Genomic DNA, 15,431 nt, shown 5'->3' with positions numbered 1-15,431 from the left:
GAACACTGAACAGAGACCGACCTGTCAGAGCGCCACTCTCCTCTATGTGGGATCATATGAAGACGGACCGTAGAGTCCATTTTTATCCAATCCACCAGACGGATGGAAAAGTAGGGTTTCCATCCGTCACACTTTAGCGGATCGGAGCCGGTCGGATGTCAGCGGACATGTCACCACTGACATCCGTCGCTCCATAGACCTGTATGGAGCGTCCGTCCAGGTCCGCCTAAAAAACTGACAGGTGGCCCTGAATGGTCCGCCCGTATGAAAGGGGCCTTAAGCCTCGTACACACGATCGGATTTTCCGACGGGAAATGTGTGATGACAGGCTGAAAATCCGACCATGTGTATGCTCCATTGGACAATTGTTGTCGGATTTCCGCGGACAAAAGTTGGATAGCAGGTTTTAAAATTTTCCGCCGACAAATGTCTGCTGTCGTGGGTACACAAGTCCGTCGGACAAAAGTCCAAAGTACAAACACGCATACTCGGAAGCAAGGACGAGCCAGAAGCGGTCGGTCTTGTAAACTAGCGTTTGTAATGGAGAATTAACATTCGTGACGTGGCAAATTATGAAATCTCCAAATGCAGCGCACAATTCTCTTCTTATTTAATGGGATAATAATGAAGCTGCTTTGCTGGTGATACTAATGGAGTTATTGCAAATGAATTTTCAAAGGCTTTTTTTTTTTCTAGTGATATCAAGAATATCAAGAATAATATTATTATGCTTTTTTTTTTGGGGGGGGGGGGCAAGTTACCACAACACCATTATCCCGTAGTTTTAAAGATCAAAGATACAACTATGTTGGTGTCCCTTGTCAATTTTACATTGTATTTTTTAAAATGTAACTGCCTACTCCCAAACTGTCATTTGAAGTAAAACACATAGCCAAGTATTATTCTACACAATTTTTTATTGTGCATTAAAAAAAGAAAACAAATAAAATTAGACATGCTATCTGCCAATAGAAATTAACCAAAAACTGCATTCTATGCATCCAAAAATATAGAAAATATAGCAAATCAAATCATTATTCAGCCAAAAAAATTAATGTCAAAGCAATAACTTCAAGGCCAATAATAAACAACACATTATCTCCTCCGATTCCGCAACATGTCTGGTTGACGAACGGCCGATCAGAAACGAACTGAAAAGCGCAAAATGAAAAGCACGAAATGAGAAGCACGAATCAACACTCACCAAACTTCTATTAACACGAAATTAGCAGAAGGAGCCCAAAGGGTGGCACTTAAGAGCTGAAAAACAACGTAGTACATCACTACGTTCGTATTTTTTGGCCAACAATTGTGTGCCATGTGTATGCAAGACAAGTTTGGGCCAATGCCCTTTGGACAAAAGTCCACGGTTTTGTTGGCCAACAATCCAATCGTGTGTACGAGGCTTTACTTGCATAGTCTCAGCAGATGCTTCTTGTAGATGGAAGAGGTTGGATTAGAGGCGCTCCTTATCAGCTCAACTGACTCTGCAGGCACTATACTGTTCCTGTTTCCCTATTTTAAAGTGACCCTGTCAGCAAAGGGTCACTTTTTATGTTAAAGCATACCTTTATTGGAGTAGACTTAAGGCCCGTACACACAATGCGAATTTTGGAAAGGGAATTGTCGTTTGACGGCCTGTCGTCTGAAATTCTTACCATTAGTATGCTCCTTTCGACATGCGATTTTCATTTTTTGTAAGACAAAAGCTGGATGATCAGACTAATAAATTTTTGATGAACGACAGCTCAACGTCCGATTTTCAGATGGTCAGTACAGAAATCGTCACACAAAAGTCGCATGCTCGGAATCAAGGAACGACCGGGGAGAGTTTGGTCTTGTACACTACTATTCGTGATCTAGAATTAACATTCGTGACGCGGCAATTGATGAAATGTCGAAATGCAGCGCACATTCTCATCTTCTTTAATGGGATAATAATGAAGCTGCTTTGCTGGTGATACTGATGTAGTTATGCCAAACGTATTTTAAGAGTCTTTTGTTTTGTAGTGATATAAATAATATTAATATTATGGTTGTTGTTTGATTTTTTGGGGGAAGTTATCACAACACTAGTGTCTTTGATCTTAAAAACTCAGGGATAAAACTATGTCGGTGTCCCTTGTTAATTTTCCATTAATGTAACTGCCTACTCCCAAACTGTAATTTGAAGATCAGGAACGATCTGAAAATCGCGAATCAATGCTCACCAAACTTCTACTATCACAAAATTAGCAGAAGGGGCCCAAAGGGTGGCGCTCGAGAAATGAACTTCCTCTTTATACTCCCATAGTACGTCACTATGTTTGTGTTTGTCGAACGACAATTTGCGGATAGTATGCTAGACAAAATCCTGCACACGCGCTTTTGACAAAAATCAGACGCTCGGTCGGCACGACAAACGAACCGCGTGTACGAGGCTTAACCTTCTCAGCAGCCTATTTGTTGGTAAACTGTCTCTTCATTTCTCCCTAGTTGCTGCAGTTGTTTCATCAGCTAGATGGGTTGAATATCTGGTTTGCCCATTACATGCAATGGTTACTCCTGCCAGCTTGTATGTCCTGCAGTAAATTCAGTCTACCTGGATTCATAGGGATTATATATGTACCAGTGCATCACAATTCATTCATATAACTCCAAAATATGATGAAATAAGCAATAAAGAATAAGATGGAAAAACATAAAAAATAAGCGTCTCTCTTTGTCTTTTAAATCAATGTGTATAAAAATGTCCTCCTGTCCATCACCGCTGTGTAATACACATGACATTAAATCTTCCACAAAAAGTGTTCAGTGAACCACCACCTCCATAAGAAGTGTCCGCTCACCCCATTCATCAGACCCCACTACAGAGTCTAACACACCTTATCCACTCCTCCTCTAGATATCTCCGTATTTCACCTCCTTCTCCTGGATATAGTTCTGAGTGGTCAGAGTTTACTTATCCTCCATTCACTGAACACTTTTTGTGGAAGATTTATTGTCACGTGTATTACACAGTGGTGATGGACAGGAAGACATTTTAATACACATTAATTTAAGAGACGAAGAAAGACATTTATTTTTTATATTTTTCCATGTTATTTTTTATTGCTTATTTCATCACATTTTGGAGTTATACGAATGAATTGCGCTGCACTGGTACATATATAATTTACAGACTGAGGTGTGAGTTGTGGAAACACTGATAAGTACGAGCAGCAGTTCGGCTGTTTTTTCAGATTCAGCCATCTTTTATTTTTATATATTGTTTCTGTATTTCACTATATTTGGTTAGGTTGTGCTGATTGAGTTACACTTTATTCACTTTTGCACTGGATTCATAGAGAGTATTGATTTTTATTTTCATGTAACAGATTCTTAGACCGGGTTCACACTTATGCGAATTGGATGTGGGTTTCTACGCATCCAATTCGCATGACAGCAGAGTGTGACCAGCTCTTAATAGAGCTAGTTCATACAGCTCTGGGGTGGTCGTGGTCCGCATTCGGAAAGGGTCCTGTGCGTCTTTGGTTCTGATTCAGGTGCGAATTCAGGCAGAAATTCAGACCTGATTCGCCCCTCAATCGGTGAACAGGGAGGAACCGGGCCCCCTGCTGTGAGACGTGTTTGCAGAATGTGTGAACCCAGCCTTAATTTAAAGTGTTTGTTAAGCCATTTTTATAAGTCTACGCCAGGCCCTCTATTAGAGGCTGGCATAGCACACTATGTAAGTCATTTTAAAAAATGAGTGTTGTAAATACCGATTTTGAGCTCTCTTCAGGCCGGTCACGTGACTCGGGGCCGCTTTACAGCTCCGATACATTGCTTCTGCGGGAGGGGCCATGCTCTCCCTCTGACATCAGCCGGGGAGATCACGTGGCCGCTCATCTCCTCCCGCAGTATCCATCCATCGGAGCTGTAAAGCGGCCGTGAGTTAAGTGACCGGCCTGAAGACAGGTCAAAATCGGTATTTAAAACACTTGTTTTTTTTAAAATGACTTACATAGTGTCCTATGCCAGCCTCTAATAGAAGGGCTGGCAGTGACAGTTTCCTTTTTTTTTTTTTTTTTTTTTACATTAATAGTGGTGGGGTCGGGAACAGCCGGAGACAGACACAGAGAGGGAACTGACAGGCAGGAAGGAGAGGGTGAGGGGGAGAGAGGAGAGCAGAGGGGACAGCAGCGTATGATGGAGGGATGCACTCTGACCACGGTGATCAGGGCTCAGTAGCCCTAATTTCCGTGGTCAGTATAGAGAGGGGATACAGGAAGCTGGAGGTTCAGGCAGCTTTTTTTTAGAGGGGGCAGATTACACAGCACAAGCACTGAGCTGTTTAATCTGCTTTAAGGGACCAGGATCTGTATTTATTTATTTTTTGGGTTAACAGACACTTTAAATTACTTGTTATTTTTTTCACCTTCTACAGACAAATAAAGATAAGCACAGTTCTGTCACTATGCATATGCAACCTATAAGAATATAGACATCTATATATGGCCCAGTGTGACACTTTATGAACTGTTTTGTCATTTTGGCTGATATTATATTTGCCTCTTTAATTTACCTGTAAAAATACAACAAAAAATACATAGAAAAATAAAATTAAAAAAGTAATGAACTTGGTTAGGCCTGCACTATTGCCATCACTTACATCATAGAAGCTATATAGAGGTTAAAGGTTACATTGAGCAAATAATGTTCCACTGTCATCATGATTCTGATTGGGTGCTATGAGCAACAATATTTATTGTTCTTATAGCACACTTTTCATACACTAGTTACTTAAGTCCAATTTTCTTACTACCCCCATGCAACATCTAGAGCCATACCTAAAAGAAACTTGCACATAAATGGAGATACTATACAACTCCATACACAATTTACAGTTTGTAGGATATGAACCCAAAGTTGCAAGACAAGTATGAATAATAATGGCAATTGCACTGCAAAAATACAAAACTACGGGAAGCCGGTAATATGTATTTTAGCACATGGAGAACTAAAACACAATTGTGTCCAATATTAATCCTACAAAAATCAGTGATTATACTGCTTGAGTGCTGTTTGGAAAATAAGTGTTGTTTGGAAAATAATAGGTAATATAAAAGCATTTACATATATGTTATTGCCTAAATCACAGAGGTTATATATATATATATATATATATATATATATATATATATATATATATATATATATATATATATATATATTATTCACAAATGGATTTCATCCTGACTAAAGTAAATACATATTACATACTGTATCAAGGCATTATATTGCAAAATACATTCTAACCAAGAAAAATGCTTAAAGAAACAGCAAATATACATTTTAAGTGGAACTCCAGCTGAAATGCAAGTGCTTTGTATCTATGAATAAAACAGTAAAGAAAAAAAAAGAAAAATACTCTAGGCCCAAAAGCTCAAAAACTCCAGGCCTAAAATGTGACATTGGTGTTCTATAGCAATTGAACTGCCCAGTGAGCCACTGGAATTTTGAAAGTTGTTGAAATAATTGTTGTGCTTCATATTTTTTTTTACTGTGGGTAGTGAAATCAAACTGAAAACTGAGGTCTATTACTGAGCCATGATTGTAGCCTTACATAAATCATGGCAATAATGGGACTATTACAACAACCATTTTTTGTGCAATGGTTACAATCTAAGTCAATGGAAATTGGTTTTTATTGACTGATAGCAAGAACTTGAAGTCCCTTGTGGGTTGTTCAAATGATGAAAAACAGTACATGGGTGATTCTCAGTTTTTATGTTACTCCTCTTAAGATACTCCTGACATACAATCTCTATTAAAAGATATGCTTTCATATATATTGTTATATATATATATATATATAGCTTACAAATCAAACCATTTAGCTCTTGCTATTAAAGTGGTCACATTTGTGAAACTTACATGGATATCTTACATTTTTTTCTATAAGGTTTTGATAATCCCCAGCATGTATAAACCTTTCTTGTTGCTTAGAAAAATAAGAAGTTGTCTCTGCACTGTTGCCATTGTTCATCATATGCAAAAGTAGGCATTATATCCCTATCCTATGCCTTCATTTTCCCCTATAGGTCACAACAGAACTGACATCTAGTTATTTCAGGGATAATCTGCAGTTTTGATGGCTGATTCTGCTGAAAACTGCTCCTGGATCTTTGAGATTTCATAATGTGCTGGCTACCAACCTTTTCCATGCTAGCGATCAGCATTAGTATATGCGGTATATATTAGCCATCAGAATAATGTTCATATTGTTTACCAGCCACCATATTAACCTCTCAAAGTGTGATGTGCATTTTTTCATAAGCGTCTTATTACTATAAGACAGGTAATAAACATTAACCGTAGAGTGTGGGGTGTATTATACATTAGTTATTCCAGATCAGAGTCTGGCTTCAGATATTGCACTAGGGTCTTCTTTCCTTCATACCTTCATATGAAATTGACTAATGAATGTGCAGAACATTACCATTGGCTCATTTTATATGAAACATTTGTGCAATGCTCTACACTGTCTATCAGAATCTTTGCTTTCTACTTAATTTTTTTAAGCTCAGGGAATTGTTGTTTCAAGATTCATAAATTAGCAGAAAGTAGACTGCTTAAAGACATTTTGGAAGCTAATACAAATAGACAGTAATCCCAATACATGACTATGTCAACCACACTTCAATGGTTTTAAAATTAAATAAGCACATTAGATGTAGCCTGTGGCTTAAAAGTCAGGCAGATGTCTCCCTGACAACATTAGGGCAGGAGGCATCTCCCCACCCTGTAGTGCTGGGACCTGCTGCCTTTGTTTTTTTTTTTTGTGTGAATCACCTTGATGTATTGGAAGTGGTGCATGCACAATCTCTAGTTCTTTTCACTCATCTTACTGAGAAAAGAAAGCAATTCGTTGGATTCCAAAGAGATTTACCAATAAATGAATAATGTATGTGAACAATAACAAAAGCTTGTGATGGTCCCATCTTTATATTGTTCAACCCTTCCCCAGGTACCATACTAAACTTCTAATCAGGAGAAAGATTTGAGATTTTTTTTAAGATCACCATAATATCGCCCAAACAATCACTATTTTTTTTTCCATATTCACATTGTGGTTTTTAACAAGTAAAAGGGACTGTTTCTTGCTCAAACTAAGATTTTGCAGTATGCTGAAAAATCCACACAATGGCCACACACCCTCCTTATATCCACACTACCACTTGCTTCTAAACCACTACAATACTTCATTAATGCTAATATCACATTGCCAGCCAATGTAGAGTCACATTAAAGCCAAATTAAACCCCAAAACAAAAATGTAAATTATTGTACCTTCCCTTTTTGTAGATGTGGTGGCTGCATTGGTTTTTCTAGGTTTTCTTACTTTCTTTCTTTTTTTTTTTTTCTTTATTTTCCCCTGGTGATCTGACCAGTAAAGCCTAGTACACACCACTAGGTTTTTTTTTGTTCAACAAAAAAAACTGACAGTTCAGGTCGGAGCCACTGCACTAACAATCTGATGCTAGAACTGACATAGGGACGCACCCCCCACCACCACCATCACCAGAACACTCTGGACAGCGCTCCAGGGAGCTGACCGGGAGACAGTCGGCAGACCTTTTTAAGTCATGAGCCTTCCACCGATGCCAGCCATACACACGGGTCGAAGGTCGGTCGGTTTCTATTGGATTCAGCCCATGTGTACTAGGCTGTAAAATCTATTTAAAAAAAAATAACAAACATGTTTTACTTACCTGCTCTGTTGCAGTGGATTTGCACAGAGCAGCCCGGATCCTCCTCTTCTTGGGTCCCTCTTCACTACTCCTGGCCCCTCCTCCTGTCGAGTGCCCCCACAGCAAGCAGCTTGCTGTGGGGGCACCCGAGCCGATCTGCAGCTCCATGTATCCATTCAGACACGGAGCTGCCATTCTGCCCCGCCCCCTCTCTCTCCTGATTGGCTGACTGACTTCGATTGACAGCGGTGAGAGTCAATGGCACCGCTGCTGTGTCTCAGACAATCAGGAGGGAGAGTCCCGGATGGCTCAGGGACTCGTGGATATCGCTGGGCAGAGATGGGCCTCAGGTAAGTCATATGGGGGCTGAGCGGGGCTGCTACACACAGAAGGCTTTTTATCTTAATGCATAGAATGCATTAGGATAAAAAACTTCTGACTTTACAACTCCTTTAAGTCTGATATTTTTCAACTTCCTTTAACAAATAAAGTTGCCCAGCTAAAGGGGCAGTTGTAGGGTTTAGACATGTATTAAGTAGACAAGAATGGTATCAGAAACACCGCATCTCAGTAAGGCCTGATTCACACCTATGCAGATTGCAGTTTGCATATTCCAGGTGCATTTTGTGTTTTTCAATTCACGTTTTTGATCCATTGAAGTCTATGGAACCAAAAACCAGAAAAAAGTCTCTGGCTCTTTCCATAAGATGCACAGATGTGGACTACACCCATAGGAAACCATATTAAATGGACTGTAGTGTGTTTCTGCAAAACTGGTTGGTTCTGTAGTGTGCGATTCGGTGTGGGCACTGCATTTGCAATCCCTTTGGGGTTTTGTTAACTTTGTATTGACACCTGCAGTGGATCGCAAACACAGTTCAATTGCAACGCAATGTGGGAACGGCATGGATCTCTGTGTACATATGTGTGAAGAATTAAGGTGCTACCACTTTCAGGAATGGACAAATACACATTAAAATTTCACATCTTTTATTGTATCAAAAATATATAAAAAACTTTTTAAAAGAATATGTAGCAGCGTTCCATACAGTACTAATATAGCACCAGATACTGTTTTGGCTTCCTCTTTAAGACTTTATACAGGATGAAATGACCATGCAAATATATAGAAAGACAGTCTAAAAATAACAAAGATGCAAAAAAGTAACAGATAAGAACATCAGAGGAAGCATCAGGAGATCCTGTGGTGCTAAAAATATAAAGAATCACTGGTGGCCTGTCCATTAGGGGCACCCGGGTGCCACCCCCTCTATGAACGCCATCCCCCCCTATATGAATAATGGATAGATTCATGCATAGCATGAATCTATCCACGGCCGCCACAGCCACCCCCTATTCATGCGTCTGGCTCCTTTCAGGACGCCGGGCACCTGAATCGCAGCGGCCATAGGCTCTAATAGGCTTCAAAATGGTGTGGGCTTGGAGTGCAGAGCATTACGCCATGAGTCCACCCCGGTGTTACAACAGCAAATGAATATTCGCTGTTGTAATACTGATCTTCATTCCAGCCAATCGGAAGCAGGTCTGAGACCCATTTTCTGATTGGCCGAAAAGAGAAGACTCCCGATTGGCTATCGAGGAGGAGGGAGGAAATAGAAGCCGCCGATGCCCGTGGAAAGCAGAGAAAGGGAAAGCTGTCGCCGCAGCCAACAAGCAAGGGAAGCCGCAGGTGAAGCGCTGCATACATGGGGTAAGTGCACCAGACCCGCCCGCCAACCGACCGACAGGGGAGAGGGGGCTGCCACTGTTTCCTGCCCCCTCCCCCCAAAAAAAAATTACCACCAGCCGCCACTGTAAAGGATATACATCATTATAAAACATTGTCATAAATGTTTGTACTGGCACATAAACCATCTTCCACTTTTCACTGACAAGAGTACTTACATTGGTCAGTTTTAGTAAATCTCTCCCAGTGCATCTAACACTACCTTCTCCATTGGATGATGTTTCTGCTTTCCAAAGGTGTCTCTGTTGCTCCTTTATCCAGAGTGGAGACATCAAAAGACAGGAAGTGACCAGTCAAATGACCGGGTGAAAATAAAGGAAAAAAAAGCCTAAAAAAAACGAATACAGCCACCACATTTAAAGATTGGAATGTTATATATTCTTTTTTGTTTTTGTTTTGGGGTTTAATACCATTTTAGTGTTATATATCCAAATAGCTAGACATCTAAAAAGTAGTCATTTTTTACACTCACAGTAAACTACTCAAATTTAATAATACATAAGCACAAAAAAAACCAGAACAATGATTTGTGATACAAATTGTAACAAACTACTCCTTACAATGTAAATGGTTTTCTGTACTAATTGGCAGCTGTTTTCCTCCGCTGATTATTCAATAATGCAACGGTGCTTCCTGCTTTTTATGGTCTTACAGGATTCCTGGTAGCAGAGTGATTGTAGCAACAAGTAACTTACTTTCCCTCCCTGAGTACAGTTTTATATGAAAACATGTAATAAATATTTTCCACTAAATTCACACTATAATTAAGCAACAGAATTGTGATTAAACAAAATATGGAATAGTTATGTAACAGCGGCATTTTTAGACTATGTGGATTCAGTACATAAAAGGACACCAGCTGTCATTATTGCTACGCAGCATTAGAGAGGATGTCTTCTATCCCCTCTGGCACTATTGCAACCCCTAGTTTAGAGAGAGATACCGTTTAATTTGTACATCTATTTTATCTTTCACCTGTCACATAAAAAAAGCAGTAACAAGAAGTGCATGGTGCTCATCAAACCCAAAGAGCTCAAGCAAGCTTACACGCAAGCCATCCTGTAAGCTTTGATGGAACATTTGTAAAAGTATATCACATAATGCTAAACCATCAAACCAAATTCCACATCCCTACAAAGATCCCTATTTAATATCTATGAGGGATGCCGAAAACAGAGCATGAAACCTCATTAGCTTAAAGCATGAAAGAGTCCTGCTTTGCTTGAAAAAAAAAAAAAAAAAAGGACTAGATCTAACTAAAGTAAGATTGCACTGTACATTAAAATATGCATGGATTTAATAAGGCATTAAAGAAGTGTGCCTAGAGGAATGGGTACAGACAAGTTTGTGCACATGCATTAACTTCTATTCTTACAGAAAAGTGAGAGAATGATTTATTTCCTAGTGATCAATGGATAAAATAATACATTTGTTTTTGATTTAAAGCTGTTCTACAGTATGAAGAAAAGCAAGGCAGCTGCGTCTCTGAACAGTCAGGTTGCCACCTCTGTAAGAATATAATGAGCCCTTAGAAATCAGAGCAAACGGGCAATTTAACGAGAGATTTGACAGCACATGCCAGCACCCAAATTAATCAAACATGAACAGCTTAGTGGCTGTGAGGCAGGTGTAATTACTTCCCTTAGATCCAAACTTTAGCTAAGAGCAAACAGCACTCAATCTAAAGCCTCGTACACACGCTTTGATTTACGTGGCATGCTAGTCTCATGTCGAAAGTAAAGAGGTTACTAACAATACGAGAATTTTCGTTTGACACAATACGAGAATTTTCGTTTGACAGAATACAACCTCAGAAGTGACGTAACGTGTTGAATAGCTTTGTATGTATTCTTTTGTTTCTGAGCATGCATAGTCTTGCTCTTATGATTTTTTTTTTGTACGAAAACCGTACTAATGAAACGAAAATCAGACATTGAGTTCACATCTGACAAAAATTTTACATTTTATAGTCCAGCTTTTGTCTGACATAAAAGTGAAATGGGCTGTCGAAAGCACCGTACTAATGGTAAGATTTGCAGACGATCGGTCGTCATAACACAATTGACGTCCGAAAATCAAAGCGTGTGTACGGGCCTTAAGAGAGCATTAATAAGACATCATTAAAAAAAAGTACCATGCGGTCCCCGGGTTACAAACAGGATAGGGTCTGTAGGTTTGTTCTTAAGTTGAATTTGTTTGTAAATTGGAACATGTACATTTTTTAAGTGTAGCTCCAGCCAAAAAATATTTTTACGTTTTTTGGATAGCATTGGGAAGGGTTAACACCCCTGTAACATTAGTTTTTCTGTCTGTGCCCCTGTTCAGAAGATTTCACCTCACTTTCTGTCCCTATGACAATTGGACAATTGGATTTTGGAAATTTTGGGTTGTTGTGGGAACAAGGATTGGTGACAAAGCATCAGTGGAGGTACCTTTTTCCCATCTCTTTACCAAAACCATATAATATGAGGTCAAACCTTAAGAGTTTCAATTTGTATGCAATCAGGCAGGCCCTTGCAGTACATGGTTTTGGTAAATCTGAAGACAAAAATCTGCAGAAAATCTAATAGTGTGTATAGGGCTTTACAGGAGTGAATTTCCCCTCCTTAGGGGTAGATTTCCTCACACTTTCTGTTGTCTCCCTCCATTTGTAAGTAGGAGTCATTTGTAAAGCCTGGTACACACAATTGGATTGTTGGCCAACAGAGTGTCAGACTTTTGTCCAAAGGGCGTGTGCCAGGATCTTGTTTTGCATACTAACGGTACACAATTGTCGGCCAACAAACACGAACGTACTGACGTACTATGAGGAATTTCAGCTCTTGAGCGCCACCCTTTGGGCAAATTCTGCTAATTTTATGTTTGGTGAGCATTAATTCCGAGCATGCGTGTTTGTACTTTCAACTTTTGTGTGACAGACTTGTGTACAGATGATACGAAAATCTGACAACAGAACGTTGTCCGCCGAAAATTTACTAGCCTACCATCCAACATTTGTTGGCCGAAAGTTGGACAACAATTGTCTGAAGGAGCGTACTAACGGTAAGATTTTAGGACAACAGTTTGTCATCACACAATTCCCTGCCAACAATCAGATCGTGTGTACGAGGCTTTAGTCAGATGTTTATGACCCGGGGAACGCCTGAACATGCATAGTATCTAATAAAAAAAATACATGCATAGAAGCGATCTGTCTAATTTAATTAAATGCTGAAAAAGGTTTTATTTTTAAAAATAGATGTAACACCACAAAGCTCAAAGATAAAACATTATAGTCCACAAAGAATGCACTCTATATGTACTTATATTTTTGATAACTGCATATGGAACAAATTTGTTAGCTTTTTTTAGTTTTGCCAAAAACAATGACTTACAACTTATTGTAAACTTCCAAAACTTCTGCAAAAAACAATCTGACTAATAAATAGATAATCATCCATTGTGAAACAGATTTTCTATTAAAAAAATGTAAGCGTGAGTGGTAGTGGTAGTTAAGCAACAACAAAATAATAATCAGATAATACTTACAACAAGATAATAAGATAATACGTACACAACAGATTTTCCAACAGGTTCCAGTACATAGTAGTAACAAAAGCATAACAAAATAAGTTGAAGAGCCTGGAGCCCTATGCCATTATTGGCAGGCTACCACTGAAAGTGCCCACATTACAAATGTAAATGACACACGACCAGTACTGCGTAAAAACACATTTACTCGAAAAAAAAAAAACACTTAATTTCTAGCAAAGGCAAACTTCTTACCTATTGTAAAGCTAAAACCATCAATGCTGAAAGTGGCACTCCGGCATTTTTTAAATCCCTCTTTCCTACTGCTGGGCTCTGTCATTTTCCCCTTTATCAGTAGTTAGTTAGCTGTGGATTTGTCTTTCCTTGTGGTAGCTGAGATTCAAAGCTAGCTATTAGCCTTCTCTGTGTATCTGCCTGTGGCAGCACTTACACCCGACTTCACACATCTCCTAATGCTGAGAAAGCTGTGACTGTGAGAAAAGCACCCAACACTATCTCCTCCCACTGAGACTGTCACTGGTATACTACTGACGTGTTACAGTTAAACAATTGCTAAAGAGATGCAAAGTCATTAATAGTAATAATACTTTAATGAGTCAAAAATGTGCTTCTATCATTGTGTCTGATTTATTTATTAGGATTTTTTTAAATTGATGCAAAAGTATAGTTAGGCTTCAACATCTGTAATGTTATATCCAGTTCAAATCCTAACTATCTACCATGTACCTGTTGTCATGGGTACATGAGTTAAAAGAAGTGATAGTATAGTAGTTACCTTACTCAGAACACTGCTGAAGACGTGCAATATGAAATGTATACTGAAAACAGACAAATCTAGCCTGAAATAAACTCATTGCTGTGATATTACAAAGAGAAAAGGAGCTATGGCAACATTTGAAAATATTTATATACATATTGATCAGCATATAGCTAGAAAAGCTGTTTGTGACACTCAGATATATCCTTAGCTTTTGTTTGTGCCCATGCACATGAAGCCATAGGGTACTAAACTGAACCAATTTACAACACAATTATCTGTGCAGCATAAATATTCTGCATCTTTTTGGTGCCCAGGATGTCCTGGAGTGGCAACTATGCGCCACTAAAGCCTCGTACACACAGTACGATTGTTGGCCAACAGAGCGTCTGATTTTTGTCAAAAGGGAGTGTGCCAGGATCTTGTCTTGCATACTAACGGTACACAATGGTCAGCCAACAAAAACAAACGTAGTGACGTACTACAAGGAGTTTCAGCTCTTGAGCCCCATCCTTTGGGCCCCTTCTGCTAATTTCGTGTTTGGTGAGCATTGATTCCGAGCATGCGTGTTTGTACTTTTGACTTTTATGTGACGGATTTGTGTACTCACCATCAGAAAATCTGACAACCAACCGCTGTCCGCAGAAAATTTGCTAGCATTTGTTGGGCCAAAGTTTGACAATTATCAAAAGGAGCGTCTAATGACAACGGTCAGATTTTAGGACAACAGTCTGTCAACAGACAATCCCCTGCCAACAATCGGATTGTGTGTAGGAGGCTTTAAGGCTGGCTATCCATTACACAATTTTCTTGTACACTTTTCCTTTAGATCATTGGTTTGTAAAGCCTAATGCATTAGGGCAGTGATGGCGAACCTTGGCACCCCAGATGTTTTGGAACTACATTTCCAATGATGCTCAACTACACTGCAGAGTGCATGAGCATCATGGGAAATGTAGTTCTACAACATCTGGGGTGCCAAGGTTCGACATCACTGCATTAGGGTGTGCACCCCATAGTACAAACACACATGCGTGTATATTAGCAGAGCAGTGAATGGCATCAGCAAAGATTGTCAGTAGGGCAATGGACAGTGTCAGTAGTTTTTTAATCTTTATTCTTTTTTTGTTATTATTTACAATTTTATTTTTTTTAAATATTTTTTACAATATTATTTTGTATTTTTTTACAGTGTTTTTAGGAGTTGGGGGGCTTTGGTGAAATATCAAGGGTCTAAACAGACCCCTGATGTCTCACTTTTGAGGCAGAGAACGGGACTGAGGACAGATATTCCCCAGTCCCTTTCTTTGCAGCCTCAGCTAGAGAGACTGCATGTGATCAGCACAAGTCAATCACAAGGCAGAGGGCGTGGCTCTGTCGAAGTCAGGATATGACGAAACGCGTCAGGGCGTGGCTTACACGACGCCGGAAGTGAGGTATGCGCTCCACCACAGCCTGATCCACAACCAGGAAGTGATTCGTTCCCCTGGATACCGAGCCGGCTGATCTTCGGAACGGTGATACGCAATACCTCTACTTGCTTGATTGACTGCTTTTATTTTGTACGTATATTGGTTGAGGGGTGTTTTGTGAAAGATTGTGGGGTTCATCTTAATAAACAGTATTACGCTATGTGCACACTTTCTCTTTTTTTGTTATCTATTTGTTTGGAGTTGTGACC

At 39.4% G+C, this 15,431-nt stretch overlaps 1 protein-coding gene across 1 annotated transcript in view; it reads right to left on the bottom strand.

The window, feature by feature from the left end:
* The window catches only part of PDE1C (phosphodiesterase 1C), a 1,091,434-nt gene extending 1,077,957 nt beyond the window's left edge, over nt 1-13,477 (bottom strand). Inside the window, 1 exon segment of the mRNA XM_073630562.1 lies at nt 13,228-13,477. Coding sequence (XP_073486663.1) covers nt 13,228-13,312 — 85 coding nt within the window. The 5' untranslated portion in view covers nt 13,313-13,477.
* Between the last annotated feature and the right edge of the window lie 1,954 nt (nt 13,478-15,431).

This window comes from Aquarana catesbeiana, linkage group LG05 (genome assembly GCF_042186555.1).
Source record: "Aquarana catesbeiana isolate 2022-GZ linkage group LG05, ASM4218655v1, whole genome shotgun sequence".
Taxonomy (NCBI): Eukaryota; Metazoa; Chordata; class Amphibia; order Anura; family Ranidae; genus Aquarana; species Aquarana catesbeiana.
The sequence above is the reverse complement of the archived record's forward strand: the minus strand, read 5'-3'. Positions and strand labels throughout refer to the sequence as shown.